Source organism: Melitaea cinxia, chromosome 16, assembly GCF_905220565.1.
Source record: "Melitaea cinxia chromosome 16, ilMelCinx1.1, whole genome shotgun sequence".
Lineage (NCBI taxonomy): Eukaryota > Metazoa > Arthropoda > Insecta > Lepidoptera > Nymphalidae > Melitaea > Melitaea cinxia.
In genome coordinates this window covers 10,679,127-10,695,535 of record NC_059409.1, presented here as the reverse complement: position 1 = coordinate 10,695,535, position 16,409 = coordinate 10,679,127, and the positions used below count along the sequence as shown (strand labels likewise).

Sequence of the window (16,409 nt, the reverse complement as noted above, 5' to 3'; positions counted from 1 at the left end):
CTTTAACTGCTCGTTTGTGTGATGTACTTAATACTGGTCAGTATTGAAAGATTGGAGGAAGGATGTCTTGCACGTGTGGTTCACTATTTTCACTCACTTTAAATATATTATAATTTTCGATATTATGTAATTGTACTAATTTCAATTTGTAAATTATGGTTGTAATATATTATTCATAGTTTTACTTCGTGTTTTATTGAAGTCATAACCTACTAGAATTTTCCTAAAACTTGTAATCAATAAAATCTTAGACATTTAATATTAGTCAGAATGTCTATATTTTTCGATTTTGAAACTGGACCAAAAGGTACAAGGTTTAGACGAGCAGTCGATGGTGATAAGCAAGACATTGAAGCGATAATAAACCTCCAATACACTGAACCACTTTTTGGTGATTTTAATGTCGCGAAATTGATGTAAGAAAAGGAAAAATTGAAATAGTATACTTTCTCGTAGCGTTCATAACCTAAAGCGTAGTTTTGTATTTTTTTTAAATATTAATTATCAAAATCAGTTTAGTTTCATTGCGTAAATTAATGTAAATAACCTTAGAGTAATTCTTTCTAGAACGAATTTTCCATGCTTTTGAAGTTCAGCCTGTATTGTGATTAGGTACTTAAAGAATAATAAATCTAACAATGGGCATATACGGCATTTCTGTTTTACAAATTTTTGTTTTTAGAGAAGTGTCAACCCTATCAATTTGTATGATAAATGATAACAAGGATGTAATTGGTTTCATGGCTCTATGCGACCATCCCAACATACCTGGCGTTGACCCTTCTGATTGGGAAATATGGATGAGAAATATGTTTCAGTTTGTTATTTTGCTTAAAATATTATATATTTTTTTTAGATAAACATGAGTTTTTAAGCTTTTATTAACATTATTGAGACTCATTTTGAGATTTCCGATGTTTCGGAGACTCATGCCTTGACCGCGTTGTCTTCGACAACGTCAGGGATAAGATTGGTTTTAAATTGAACTTAAAGTGCTGTATTTATTTGACAATTTTTTTTGTGCGTAGCTTATAAATGGTATGAGTAATATGTTTTAATTCAATGCCTCTTGACAGTACCTAGTCATGTATAAATATTTTAATTGCAGGAAGTATTATTTGTCAAGGAATACACTGTTCATACATTTCATGTGTTGCATCGATGCCGTCAAAGACAGTTTTATCGAAGAATCTTTCGTTTCGATCTTTCGTAATGATGTTTATCTTTTAAATATCATTTTGGTTTTTCCGCTTCGTTGTCCGGAAAGTATGTCACTGTTTTGTTAATATGGTAATAGGTACACGTGAGAAAAATGTGTATTGATTGACCTTTTTTATTCAAGATGATTATTACAATGTTCTGCTGTGTGGTTACGACAGTAAAGAATATAGTCATCCCCTTTCTTCTCGATGACGCGTTAGCGCAACGGTAATAGCTCTGGCTGTTGCACTGGCGGTCGCGGGTTCGATTCCCGCTCGCGACAAACATTTGTACGACCATATAGATGTTAGTCTTGGTCTGGGCGTTGTGTTTGTGTATTGTATGTGTTTCCGGACCCCTAAGACAGGAGAAAATCCTAGTAGGGGATCCGTTAAGTGTGAACCGTTTATTATTAAAAAAAAGTTTATTAATTCTTTTCGTGGGTGTCGTAAGAGGTGACTAAGGGATAACACAGTTCCACTACCACCTTGGAACTTAAAAACCGACCGATAGCAGGATAAACATCAAACTGCTGGCTTTCAAATACACAAGAAAGACGGGAAGCAGCGTATTCGGTGCTACAAAGCCAGTCCTGCGGTCACCAACCCACCTGCCTAACATAGTGACTATGGGCAAAACATGAGTTCACGCCGTTTTTGGAACGAACTTGTGGAGGCCTATGTCCAGCAGTGGACTGCGATAGGTTTATGTATGTATGTGTGTGTGTGTAGGTTAAAATTCTAATCGAACCTTCTGAACCGAGATAGGCATCTCCAGCAGTGGCTGAAGTATATAGCAAAAAATCAACGAGTAAGATTTTATCAAATTTAGGGATTTAAGTAAAATAACATGTTAAGTCGAAAGATTTTAAAATCGGTACCAGTTTGTTGCAATAATAATTTGGTAGTGGGATCGAGTAATACTAAACTAGTGTAGGTAGTGTACTTACGTGTTTGTATGTTTGTTATCTTACTGGCAAGTGTTAAAAATATATAAAGGTATTTTCGACGACTTGTTTCCATTAGTCTTTACTAATGGAAACTAAGACTTAAACAGATCTTTAACTTTAGTTTTTGAACCGACTAAAAAAGAGATTTCTAATTCGAGATTTTGTTTATAAAGTTCGACTTTATTTATGAATTGACTTGTAGAAACAATAATCTACACACTGCATATTACAGACTGCATGCTCAGATACCAAACATTTAAGAAACGTAATATTTACAAATTCAAGCCTAAAATAAATTGTGATTCCGAAGGCCTTATGTATCTATACGCCGCTATGCGCTCGGAATTCTGCCCAAAACTTAAAATTCGTCGAGCTGTGTTAGTTGATTTACAGTTCACAAATTGTTGTTTTAAATACTATATACCTATATGTATAATTTTTTTAACGTTAAAAATTATTAGATTTCGATTTAAATAATGATTAAAAGTCTGTTTGTTTATTTATAACATAGGAATAGGAATACTTACCGAATTTAAAAACGATTTTAAATATGATACAAAAAAATCTGCATTGTAAAATATATAATATGGTTTAGCAAAATAATTCGCAATCGTTATAGACTCTTAAATTAATTAATCTGCGCCTGGAACTTAAATATTACAAATACTCATAATGCGCACATAGTTATTACTATATTCTATAATTCTATATTAATATTTACTATTTTATTGAAAAGAGAGGAAGACAATGATGACATCGTACGTATTCTGGGCAAAAATTGTCCACGTTTACAAGAAATATATGGTGACTATTACATAAGTGAAATTATTGGACGTCATCTAGATATGGACAGAAAAATCGTTGTCGCTGATGTACGTTTAAACTAATAATACACAAGGAACATATGTTCCAAATCAATCATCTTATCATTATTTATTGTTCAGCATCGTGATGAAGCAGTCGGTGTTATGTGCTTGAACTCTGATATTAATTACGATAATTTGCAAAACACTTATGAACTTGACACTCTTCGTGGTCTACGAAAGGCAACGGCCTTAGAAAAAGAACAATATAAGCGATCTAATACACTCTTACATACATTTGGGTATCGTTATTTTACAAATTTCTTTTTTGTTCAATAACATTGCTGTAGTTGATTGTTTTACTCGATTGCTTGACTATCTTTATATTTTCGATATGTATGTAGTAAACAATTTAAATTGATTTTGATTATTTGTAGAGAGCCGATAATGATTGGAAAATGGAGTCCATTTCATGAACCGCAATATGAAACTGATAAAATAAATAATAATGTAAGTTGTTAAGAAGTGTATAAGTACCTATAAATACATATTTAGCTACTAAGGTAAAATATAATCCTATTTATCTTATACTATTAAACGAGCAATTCTTGTATATATATATATAATCTGAATCTCGGAAACGGCTCCAACGATTTTCATGAAATTTAGTATACAGGGGATTACGGGGGAGATAAATAAATCTAGCTAGGATTCATTTTTAGAAAATGTCGTTTTATCCCTGTTTTTAGGCAATGAAAAAATGGCTACAATATCGTTAGAATAAGAAGGTAAATTTCGCATCTGTCAATAAAGTTGTAATAGCTCAGGGGAAATCGGCCGATCGCGCTCGGCCGAAAAGATCATGGTTCGAATCCTCACGTATTCCAGATCGATTATCCTTTTTTTTTTCTTTTTTTTTCTAAAAAAAATAAAATTATTCATATTTTATCAATATGTAATTCGTATTTAAATATGATTTTCAAAAAACACGATTTACTAAAAATACCGAGCTAAGCTCGGTCACCCAGGTCCTGATATAATTATGTAACAATTAAACTTGTGTCCTTATATTTTTAGTCAAATGAAAAAACATCTAAAAAGAAGATCAAATCACAAAGTAAGGTTTATTTCGACCGTAAATCAGCTGTTAGGCAAAGTTTTGATCATTTTTATTACAATAATTCCGAAGACTATAGCGAAAGGGAGATACATTCGCCAACACCTTCGAATACGACCAATTTGTCGGTTGCAAATCTCCTAGACGACGATCCCTTTGACTACGAAATTGTTAATATTGATCACCGTCTGTTGACTGTACCGGAAGTGCTTTCTTGTGATTTTTTGTTGTAAGATTCAATGTTTGTTGTATGATAATTTTATAAATATCGTTTTTCATTTATTTTTATTTATTCTAGAGCCAAAATCTTAATTGCCATAAAATTTTCAAATTCTCATTAGAGAGATTTATTTTCGAATAAGTTTTTTTGTACCTACAAATCATTGTTTTATAGTATGTTGTTTCAATAAATGGAAGCTGTATCAAAAAGCTTATATGTAGGTAAATAGCCATATGGTTTATCATTTCATATTTTTCATTAAATGCAGACCTAACAAAACAAGCCAAGGACCACGGTATTCTCGCGCATATCAGATACAAGATAACTTTAAACGTAATTATAAAGAGATTCTTTAATAATGTTACCACTCGAATTTATGACAGTTTTTATTTACTGGATTAACATTACGTTGCAGGAAGACATTCTGTATGTAAACCTAAAAACATCGAAGATGACAATTCGCAGAAATATGCAGGCGAACCAAATGCCTTTATGATAGAATTGTTTGGACTTCGGGACGATATAGATGATAGGTGAAACGTAAAATAATATTTAAATCTTTAAGTATCACTTAATCAAAATCAGACTGAAGATGGGCAGCAGCGTCTTCGGTGCGACAAAGCCAACCCTGCGGTCACCAACCTGCCTGTTTATTTACCCAAAAATTTTGAGTATTCATTAAGCCCGCTAAAATAAATTTCATGGCTATTAAAATCATTTAGTTGCTTTGAATTTTATTTAATTTAAATAAATTAACTATAGTATATTCACTTCGAAGATTCCGCAATGCTTGAAGACAAAGGTCTTCGAGCAATGTTGACGAAGACACTGACGAAGGGACTGGTCTACAAGTTTAAAGTCGCTCAAAGTGCAGTGGAACGGGCTACACTTGGGGTTTCTCTCAGAGATAGGATTAGAAATGAGACTATCCGCGAGAGAACGAAAGTAACCGACATAGTCCACAGAATTAGCAACTTGAAGTGGCAGTGGGCTGGTCATCTGTGTCGCAGGACCGATGGTCGTTGGAGCAGACGGGTTCTGGAATGGAGACCGCGTCTTAGCAACCGCAGTGTGGGACGTTCTCCGGCCCGTTGGACCGACGTTCTTCATAAGATTACCGGTGTGGGCTACATGGGGATTGTGGAAAACCGGGATGTCTGGCGCAGACTTGGGGAGGCCTATGTCCAGCGGTGGACTGCAACAGGCTGAACTGACTGATAGTATACTTGAATAGTTTATAATTTCCCGTCAATCTCTATTATATTCAGCGTCAATATCACGTAAGGGGGGTGTCCAAGCAAATCTCACTATCTCACCTAAGGGGGAAGGGGGAGGGGTCAAACTGATCGAAAAATAGCTCACGTGATGTATGTCCTCTTATCAGGTGCATATTTGGATTTTCCAAACTTTGTTAAGTTTTAGACAGTCATATATTTTTTGTTTAATGAAACTCTTCAAAAATAAAGTTCTTAAACAAACAATCTAGGCTGTTTTATAATATCTAGGTATTACAATATTGCTTCAATTGAAAAACTCCTAATAAAACTTTAAGGTAGAGTATAGAGATAAGATAAAAGAAAAAATAATAAGATAGAGTATGTTGTTAATATGCCTACTATGCGATTATAGTAATAATAATAGCATTTTTCCAAAAAAGATTTACATTTGTACTTAGTTTATGTAGTTACAATGATTATACTTAGAATACCTCTGCTGCCATACCAGGAAAACCTGTGTATGCCGTATACCTACAGCGAATACCAAATAATAAGCTAAATTTAAATTTATGTAATATATTGTTTTCAGACAATCTTTCTACTTGTTAGAAGGAGCGTTCGATATAATGAAGGATTTTGATTATTGTATTATTCAGGTGCCTTGTAAAGAAAAAAGTTTTCATTTACTTCAGCATTTTTATGTACGTGTGTTTTTCATTTTCAGTTCACATTATTTATACATTACATTATTTATACTATAATAAAATAGTTTGCTTAATATGTTTCTGCGGTGTAGTAATTCGAGTTTTTGTCTAATTTATTTAATCAAATTAAAAATTATAAATGTTTTGTAGTTCGTTCCCGCCAAAGAAAATGTTTCAGCTGATCACGCTCTTTACGTTGCTCATCGAAGTTCTGTGCTGAGGTACTTTGATATTATTTTCATTAGTCAGTTTGTTTTTGGCCGAGCAACATACGTATTTTTAACTACTAATAATTTTTATTACGTGATAATTTTTAGCGTGCTTTGCTGTTTTTGTGTCATCACAGTTTTTGCATACTAATGATTAGGCAAGCTGCCTGAACTATTTACAAAACTAAGGCATCGATTTTCGCAAACCGCAACTTTAACGTTGTCATCGAAGTAGTAAACGTATGAAAGATAATTTATTATTTACAGTAAAATAAGGGTTCGAAGGGCGGAACTGATAGACGTACCTCAGATTGCACAACTTCTAGGAAACTTAGATGGGAAGGAAACATTATGGACTATAGAAAATACTATCTTAAAGAAAAGCCAGCTTCAGTGCTACGTATTTATGAGCAGTGTCACTCTTATTGGTGTTGGTATATTAGAGTAAGTTTTACCTAATACTGTATTGTAACACCTTGCATAAATATCTAATGGCAGAGTAAGGGCCCTCATCTTATATTACGTAAAAAGAAAAATACATACGGTTCAAAATTTCCCCATAGACATGCATTATTATTTATTTAGAATCCACGAGTAAAGGAATTTTGATTGCCCATCTTTTAAAGAACGAAAGAGAAGAAAGAAAAAGTATTTTATTCCAGTACCTGCGTATTGAGATTCATATATACCTATCTAATGCATGTCCATAAAGATAACACAAAGTAAGAGAAATACAAAACTTACGAGTATTGATTAAGGAATCGTCACTATTCGACAAATCATCATCATAATCCATTTATTAATTTTTAGACAACCCGAACAATTAGACTTCATACGTGCACAGTTCAATGTAGACTCATATAGGATTCATAAACACCACACCAGTCAAGGTCTGGATTGTGGTTTTGCGACACTTAAAACTGTTGTAATGTATCCCGTATTTGAAACACATTACAAATTCTTCGCTAGAGAAATGATGAGATTATCTGGTTCAAACGCACTTATGTGGCTGACTGCATATAGGAATAAATGGGTACATAAAATAGTTTTCAAAGTATTTCAAGGACCATTATCACTGGATTTCCATAAAGTTCAGATAGCTATGTAATGTTTTACAATATCCAAAAGATAGAATATTCTGTTTTTATCTTTATCTACATTTTGATGTACTCTACTTTGTCTGCTAGATATTTTTAATCTATCTGTGGTGTTAAGAGATATAGTTGATCTCGCAAGTACCACAGTTACTGAAAGGCTATCAGACACTTTATTGGAAAGTGAAACATGACCTAATAATTGTACTATCGGTAGTTTGATATAAGTTAGTGTTAATAATTTACTAAAAAAGACGATTACTTTTTTTGGTTTAGTTTCCACATTGTTCGAACATCGTAATTTTGATAATAAAATTCTAAAACATAAATGAAAATACCTATAATGTTTATGATAATTTTGTGTATATAGATATTACGAGATTTTTGAATTTTTATACAGATATGAAATATATATTTAAGGTAATTCATAAAGCCAATACGCTGGCAATTTCTATGATACCTCTAATGCCGAGAACTTCAGAAATCGATTGTATATCTGTACCAGAATTAAGAAGGATTCGAAAACTATCCAACACTGTGTGAGATGATTATTTTTAGTATCTCATGATTGATATAAATTTTTTTAATTGTAGTACCTAGATGTAGTAAAAATTAATTTATTTAATTTTATCCACAATATATCAATGCAACAGAAGTAGAAGAATTCTTTTTACACACAATACTTATATATCTGCTTACTGTTTAGTAAGCCTTATTATTTTAGCATACCTACTTTTTTAAAGTCGCTCCAAATATTAATTGATTAACCAAATGCCTAATAAATAACCCTTTCTAACAGAACGGCCTTTAGTACTTGGTTTATAAACAAGAAACTAACAAGTGTACCTAAAGTAAACGTCGACTCTAGAATTCTAGTTGTTGGCGCTTCAAGAACTGCGATGGCATTTCTCAACCAGTTGCTTTTTAGGTAAAAATTATTCGATATTTATTATTATTAATCTTTATGGAAACATACTTTTCAGAAAAAAAACATAATAACTTAAAAAACTTAAGTGTTTAACGCCGAGTTGCACGAAACAAAATTAAAATTTAAGTAGAGATTAAACTAATTTAATCACAAGAATTTCATACGATTCTTGCGATTAAATTAGTTTAATCACTACTTAAATTTTAATTTCTTTTCGTGCAACTCGGCGTTAGTCTATTAGATGACTCATACCTATTTATAAAACTGTAATATCGGTCGGTGACTTACTTATTACAAAGAAACTAGCTATACCCGTGCGAATAATTCGCACTAATAAGTTTAATAATACTTAAGTATAATAATTATCACTTTATAAATTTACAAAAAAGTATTTATACGTGATTTGATTTGAAATTGAACAGAAAACTTACAAACCGTCAATCTTGTTGACGTTGTTTTAAAATTAAAGCCGTCAGGTGGCAGCATTACTGTATTGTGTCTCAATGTATATATATATATATATACATTGAGACACACATATATATATATATGTATATATAATTTTAATAAATAATTAATTTACAAAAACAAAAGCAAATGTATATTTTTTGTTGTGGATGCCGTAGAGCAAGCAAATATCTATAAAATGATATATAATTTATGTGGAGTAATTGTGAGGTTTTTTCTAAAAAGGGAGGCAAACATCTTAACCTTAGCGTATTAATATACATAATATACTTTTTCAGCGACACAAGTTCCTACCTGTTCTTTACTAACGTTACCTTAGTATCTCCCCATGGTTTGCCATACACGAGACGATCGAAACCACTCTCTGAAATGATGTTTCAAAAATATCATACTAATTCTGATAAATATCTCAAAAGCATACCTTACACTTACTACGTGAATGTTATTCAAGATACTATGGTAGAAATTAATAAGTAAGATATAAATAATTGTGTTTCTTCTCTAACAAAAAAAAAAAAAAATGTTTTTTTATTGTCCCAATCAAACTCTATGTACTGTACTATAGAGGAGAGGTCACGTGAAAGGGACATTTTCGTTTTACATGCCCTAGAAACAGGGGCGTACCTACCGCCGTATCAGCCGTATCAATGATACGGGCCCCCTAGCGTGTTTAAGCAAAAAAACTTTATTTTAATGGGATTCCCAATTTCTAGGAGGAAGTGATAACTTATAGTTAATAATTATTTATTTTAATTTAATGTAAGCATTTTTGTTTCTTTTGTGAAAAATTTTTACCCTTCTTTTGGGCTCCCTAACTAAATGTGATACAGGGCCCCTCAAAAGCACGCCAATGCCTAAAAAATAAGTACGACGTCTTTTTATTTATTTAATATAATAAAACCATCCATTACCATTATAATAAAACCATCGTTATTTTTTATAGAAATAATAATGAAACCTCATTTCATGTTTTATATATTTGATAAAATATTTTTTGATAGATGAGAAAAGAATTCAAAAAACGAATTTTTGTATTCTTCTATATAATTGATATTTTACATTGTAATAATTCTGTTTTATATGTTACTACGTGCACGTTGTTTTGAAATTCTATATATATATATATTACAAGGAGTACCTACATCTATACAAATATATAAAAGTGGAGTGTCATTTTGTAATATTAAAATAACCACTTTTTACTACATGTATATGGATGTATAATCGGTACATATACTAAAATAACATTTTTTACAATTTTTATCTGACTGTTCCGCCTAATTTCTGAGACGGCTGGACCGATTTTGACGGAAGTTTCACGGGCAGATAGCTGATGTAATAAGGAGTAACTTAGGATACTTTTATTTTAGAAATTTATTCATTTTATAACTCTGCGAACAGACACAGCTTTTGCTAGTTAGTAACAGCTAGTTGCTTTATATTATTATTAAGCTTTAATAAAAAGTCGGTGGAGATAGCGAAGATCTTATCATTACTTCATCCGTAAAGTAGTTCATTCGCTAAATGTCCCTTTTATAAAGACACTATATTGAAAGGGACGCATGAATTTTTGAAAGGGACACAATTTAATATCACAAAAAAAAACTTTATAAATGAAATTACATCTAGATTTAGGGCATAATCAGTGTAATATTAAACTTTATGTACGATTTTATTTTTGTGTTACCCACACATTTAGGAATTCTAAACATTTTTGAATATCATATCAAAAATAGACCGCTCCAGCGCGGTACGAACCCGCGTCTCCGACTGACCGTGTCGGCGCTCTAGCTAATTAAGCTAGATCGAAATTTTTGATATGATGATTTTATTTTCGGTTTAAGCAAAATCCCCGCTGGAGTGGTCAATTTTTGATATGATATTTAAAAATGTTTAAACTTTATGTTTTAAAATCGCATGTGAATGGAACTTTAGATAGTTTTTTAAGCCTTGCTGCTGTTAATTTTTTTTTATAATTTTTTACGGCTTCTTATTGTTGTGTGCATCGATGGAATACATTAAATTAAAAGGTTAAAATCGGTTTCTAAAATGCGTTTTTAAGGTGTCAGGTATCTATTATGTCACATTTATAACCATTTCTTGTGTCTCTTTCATAAATATTATAACTAAATTCAAAACCCAGATATAAAATCTAAACTTGATCGAAACGTTATTGACGATTGTTGATCACAATAAATGATAATAAAAAGAAAACAACTTATAACATTTGAAAGAACACTTTACATTGGTAATAATAAACTTAAAGTGCAAAAACAATTGCAAGCTCAGTATCTTTGAATTGATAAAAGCGTGAAGTTAGGAGTGAAAGGGTATGCATCGGTGCAACTATATAACAAATGTTGATTCGAAATTGTTTTTATTTTGCAGGTAATTCGAATTGTCCCTTTCCTAACCTATCCCCTACTCTATCAGACATGTCTTTTCGTCACGTATAATTTTTTTTATACAATAATAAAATAATAATATAATTAGAATCGGCTGATAATTCTCTTAACTTATTTTATAGACGAGAAAAATACATATTATTATCAAATGGTCGCAGATGTCATTACGATATGTTGCTTTTGTTATTTGGAAAACAATACAAACATCCTGATTACTTGAAAAATATAAAGCAAAGAGAAAAGGATATAAGGTATAAGGATAATAAGTTCAATATTATCTATATACATAGAAATAGGAAATAGCAAGAAATATTCTGCTCAAAAACTGGAGCAGCTCGACCGCGGAAGTACCGCAACTCTACGGAAGATCGCAGCTAAATAACATTGTTCTCAAGTTGTGTTATGTTTCTCTAGTGACCAAGGTAGTCAGAACTCTAGTGGAATATCGGGAGTAGAGTCGGTAACTCACTTGTGATGCTTCTTGTGATTGATTATAACACAGAACTGGAACCAGAAACTCACAACTTGTGAGTGTCTGATTCTGTGTTTTTCATAATTTTCATTTATATACCAATTAGCAGTATTTAACCATATTTACAAAAACACAACAACGCTTGCTAATGTAATAATCTTACAGAAGCGGTAAAATTCCTCAATACATACGTCTCGACATACCCCAGCCTAGTTTGGAGCCAAGACTTACTAACATTACTCCGGCTAACGTTTTCATTGTAAACACGATAGCTGACGCTAACAAGGCACTTAACTTTGTGCAGACTTTTATGTGGCAGGACGTGGATTGTAAATACATTATTATTTTAATTGGTTATGTTAGAAATAATTAATTAACAGAGTTACCTAGTTCTTCATCTTGATATATAATCGTTTTATGTTAATCTCGTTAACTTGATTGATGAATGCACGGCTTGACTCCCGTCTTTAAAGGGAATCTAATGGTTTTTTTATTTATTTATTTTTTTTACAAAATATGATTAAGGTACAAAATTGGGACCATAGGAAGGTCTTAACATAAAAATAAATAAATTAAGGTAAACTACTGCTCATTTTTGTTAACGTTTAACTTAATATAGAAAATTTCAGATAAAATAATAGTTTATGGCGCTACAAGACATGCTTACTGCTGCTTAGCTACTTTATTAGAAATGCAAGTACCTCCAGAAAATATAGTTTTTATCGAACCATTTCCACCGCAAAATGAGAGAAAAGCAAGAGTATCGTTGTTTTGTAATGTATATGTAAGTTTAACTTTTATGAAATTGAGAGGTTGGTTTTATTTGTCTAATGTTTTAGTATGCCAAATAAATAAATAAATAAATAAATAAATAAATAAATAAATAAATATATAAATAAATAAATAAATAAATAAATAAATAAATAAATAAATAATTAAATAAATGCCATGTCTCATAAAAACTGAATGGTAATCGTTAACGTAGTTCTGAATTCCATTTTTACTCACTACATTGAAAATTATGACACATTTTATTCTTCAAAGGTATTAATTTTATATAAGTTAGCCCTGAAATATTACATTTTTACAGGTTGATAAGTCGGTGCGTGAAGTCCTCAAAAATCTTAAAATTAATGTATACCGTTCATACTATTTTCACCGCTGGAACGTGGATGCTGACAATTTGGTTACTCATGTCGATTTCCTCTCGAAGATTCATCTGTTACGACTGCAGTGCTCTGCCATGTTCTATTACGGCAGTAAAGGTGTAAACGAAGAGGCTTTTATTGGTATGTTTTAGTTTTAAATTTTACTAATGAGGCTTAAATTGACGTGACAAAATAATATTTGTTTTTTATTATTACTAATCTATAATAGAAGGTAAATACGAAACTAGACTTCTACTAAAGAAGGAGTCGTATATCATACATCGATCATGACAATATATATTTCTGTAGTAGCCATGTCTATAGTACTTTTGGATTGTATTATTATAATCGTCCAAGAAAAAATTTGAAAAGATTTCGTAGTTTCAAATTTATCACACATAAATAAACAAATCTTGATTTGACTTTTATGATTTCTTACGATTGTCCTTAAAAATTGTGTTTATTTTCAAGCAATTAATAAAAGCGGCATGGCGTATGATGGAGGAATATTGATAGATCATCAGTTTAGAACAAAAGATCCTTCGATTTATGCGGCTGGTCCAGCCACTAGATATTGTAGAAAACATTATGCCGATACAAAACAGCAAAAATATTTTGATGCTTTCGAAGTCGGAACTAAGGTAACTGTAAAAAGGCAAGACGACGAGAAGGTTCGATTAGAATTTTAACCTACACCCACACACTTATACAGACATCAGCCTATCTCTGTCCACTGCTGAACATAGGCCTCCATAAGTTCGCGCCAAAAATGGCGTTAAATCATGTGTTTTGCCCATAGTCACCACGCTGGGCAGGCGGGTTGGTGACCGCAGGGCTGGCTTTGTCGCACCGAAGACGCTGCTACCCGTCTTTGGTCTGTGTATTTCAAAGCCAGCGGTTAGATGGTTATCCCTTAGTCGTCTCTTTACGACACCTACGGGAAGAGAGAGGATGGCTATATTCTTTGTGGCCGTAACCACACAGCCATTACACACACAATGACATAGCCGTAATACAGTAATTTTTAAACTAATAAAAGTTAAAAAAATATGAGTTGTTCTTGTATAGTAGCAATAGGATATAGCAGCTAAAAACAATGTGTTTAAAATTAGTTAAGAGCAATAATGTTTTAATAAGAAAATGTTAAGGATAAGAAATTTTCTTAATGAATTAAAATTTATTTAATTACAGCTAGGAATCCAAATAAGTAATCAGTTAGATCCATTCTTCACGGAAACACAAAAAGGTTCTGTGAAGCCTCGAACACGTTCAATAAAAAGTGTTAGTTTTGATTTGTCGTTAACTTCAAGTAGAGACAGTTCCGTTACAACAGAATTTGCTACCCCTGGTCCTTCTGAATCAATTCATAGCAAAACATCGTAAGTTAATTTAAATACATAGAAATACGATCAACAGTTAAAATTCCTTTGATAATAAAATATTGTCTTATATGCCTTTAGTAAGCAATCGTATGATTTGGACGAATTTCAAAAAGTTCCTACATTTAAGAAACCTCATGTGGCATATTACTTACTGCCTGGTGGTCTACAGTACTTAGAGGTTCGACCTCCTGGGATGAGGGTACCTCATCACTATTTACAGTCTTTACAGTATAATGTGAGTTTATATGTCTCAGTCAATTACTAAAACTAGAATTTTTGAGAGCAGATATTATCTTGTATTATTAAGACTATTAAACCTTCTAACCTTTACGTATTTTGCCACAGTACCAAGTCACGTTAATACGAGTATAAGTAAAGGTTTAATTATTTGTTTTAATTTCAAAAATATACTTATATGATAGTTAAACATAATCTATATTTTATCTGTTCAATTTGTATACATAAATAGATAATAGATAAACGATTTTTATTTAAAATCATTATTTCAGGGTTTTGTAATGGAAACCTTTAAAAATGGGTATTTCAAACTTCATGTTACAAACGATTTAATTGTCGATGGAATAACGTGTTTGACTCCAGAAAAGTTTTCACTAGAAAACTTTAAAAATCTTTACGGACTTTCTGCAACCGTATTAAACAATGTCCACTTACGATATACTGTAAGAATAATTATTTTATGATGAACTATTTTGTTATTTTATGTGTTATAAAACCATCCTGGTGTAGAAGTACAAATGTTTTATTAACTGATAAGTAGATCGTTTACAGGCTTTGACTTCTCATTATGTTCACTTTAGCCTTTTACTTTATTTTACGTCTTAAGACGATGTAAAAATAGTTTTTTTTTAAACGAGTGATTATTTATTGTATTATCTAGCTATTTAAAAAACAACATCTGATTCATCAGTATGATCAGATCAGTAGATCTTAAGTATGTGTTATTCCCTTTTATACACAAAATACCTAAGTTTCGAAAAATTTTTGTACGCGCTGACAAATATTTGGTACTTTCAGGCTAAAAAATTAGACAATTTCTATACTTTTTTCCGAGAACCGTGGGCTTACTTCTTATATCATGATCAAAGTGATGAGTTATTTGCTATGGTCAAAGAAATACTTCCAAAGGTATATATTTATTTAGTAAATGATTGCTATGTTACTAAATAATTTTATGACTACATATTTTCTTAGGGACAACGACACGGAAAGACTTTGGCTGAAACTATGCGAGAAATTGGAGACAATTTGAGTAATGAGGTAGTTTATTATTTATTTCTATTAGTTACTTGGGTTCTTAAATAAAATAAACTAGTGTATTATATTAAAGTGATTATTACTCACGTAAATGCATGCATTGTAACGGCCACGAGCATGTTAGGACAAAAATTTGTTTGAGCCTCAGTCCAGATTTTATGTACAAAAAAAAACTGAATTCATTAAATTTAATAGGTAAAAGCAATAAACACATCTATCTGTCTATCCTCATAAACTATGGCACTTTTAGTATTTATACGAATGTCAACTTTACTTATAAATTTCAGCCATTTAATTTCCAAGCAAAAATGAAAATTCGATCAAGTTTTGAAAAGTCACCTCACGTGGAAGCCATTACGGACTATGTTTTAGAATGGCTATCGGAAAATGATATCCTACTGCCCATGTACTTGCAACCTTGGCAGACGACTCAATACCATTATGATTTAGATCACAATCCGGTATTCAGAAAAAGAAAAAATACGATCGCTAAAATGTTATCAAAGATCTTCTAATTTGTGATTTATTAATAAATTTCTAATTTTAACAAATATGTGTATTTTACTTCATAAACATTTTGATAAAATTAAAAAGTCTGGAAAGATCACCATCGGGGATCATATTAATGATTCTATTGCTACATCTATTATTAATATAATATTTGATAAAAAATTAATTTAACTTAGCGAAACAAATTTAACAAACTTAAATTGCAAGCATTTGTGTCTGATCAACAATTTTACATTGTAGCTAACATCTGAATTTTATAGAAAACAAAGTATATGACTAAACAACATAATAGTACATAACATTGTAAA

General features: G+C 31.4%; 1 protein-coding gene across 1 annotated transcript; it reads left to right on the top strand.

Moving 5' to 3' along the window:
- The first annotated feature begins 270 nt into the window (after positions 1 to 270).
- LOC123660916 (cilia- and flagella-associated protein 61-like) lies at positions 271 to 16,142 on the top strand. Its single transcript, XM_045595935.1, has 28 exons — positions 271 to 416; positions 683 to 817; positions 1,109 to 1,266; positions 2,382 to 2,526; positions 2,886 to 3,021; positions 3,094 to 3,254; positions 3,390 to 3,462; positions 4,030 to 4,298; positions 4,558 to 4,622; positions 4,705 to 4,822; positions 6,096 to 6,207; positions 6,361 to 6,431; positions 6,687 to 6,863; positions 7,230 to 7,452; positions 7,934 to 8,052; positions 8,313 to 8,441; positions 9,188 to 9,382; positions 11,437 to 11,565; positions 11,952 to 12,108; positions 12,406 to 12,570; positions 12,877 to 13,075; positions 13,406 to 13,575; positions 14,126 to 14,313; positions 14,395 to 14,551; positions 14,826 to 14,996; positions 15,352 to 15,462; positions 15,529 to 15,586; positions 15,787 to 16,142. Exons 1-28 carry the CDS (start codon positions 271 to 273, stop codon positions 16,104 to 16,106), a joined length of 4,257 nt encoding a protein of 1,418 aa, XP_045451891.1. The 3' UTR covers positions 16,107 to 16,142.
- Positions 16,143 to 16,409: the final 267 nt, after the last annotated feature.

What these genes read in the sequence shown, in the direction of transcription:
- LOC123660916 (XM_045595935.1), top strand. Translation starts at nt 271, where the DNA reads ATGTCTATATTTTTCGATTTTGAAACTGGACCAAAAGGTACAAGGTTT. An exon ending in GAAAAATCGTTGTCGCTGAT is followed by an intron (nt 3,022 to 3,093) that starts GTACGTTTAAAC and finishes TTTATTGTTCAG; the next exon opens with CATCGTGATGAAGCAGTCGG. An exon ending in ATGTCCACTTACGATATACT is followed by an intron (nt 14,997 to 15,351) that starts GTAAGAATAATT and finishes TGGTACTTTCAG; the next exon opens with GCTAAAAAATTAGACAATTT.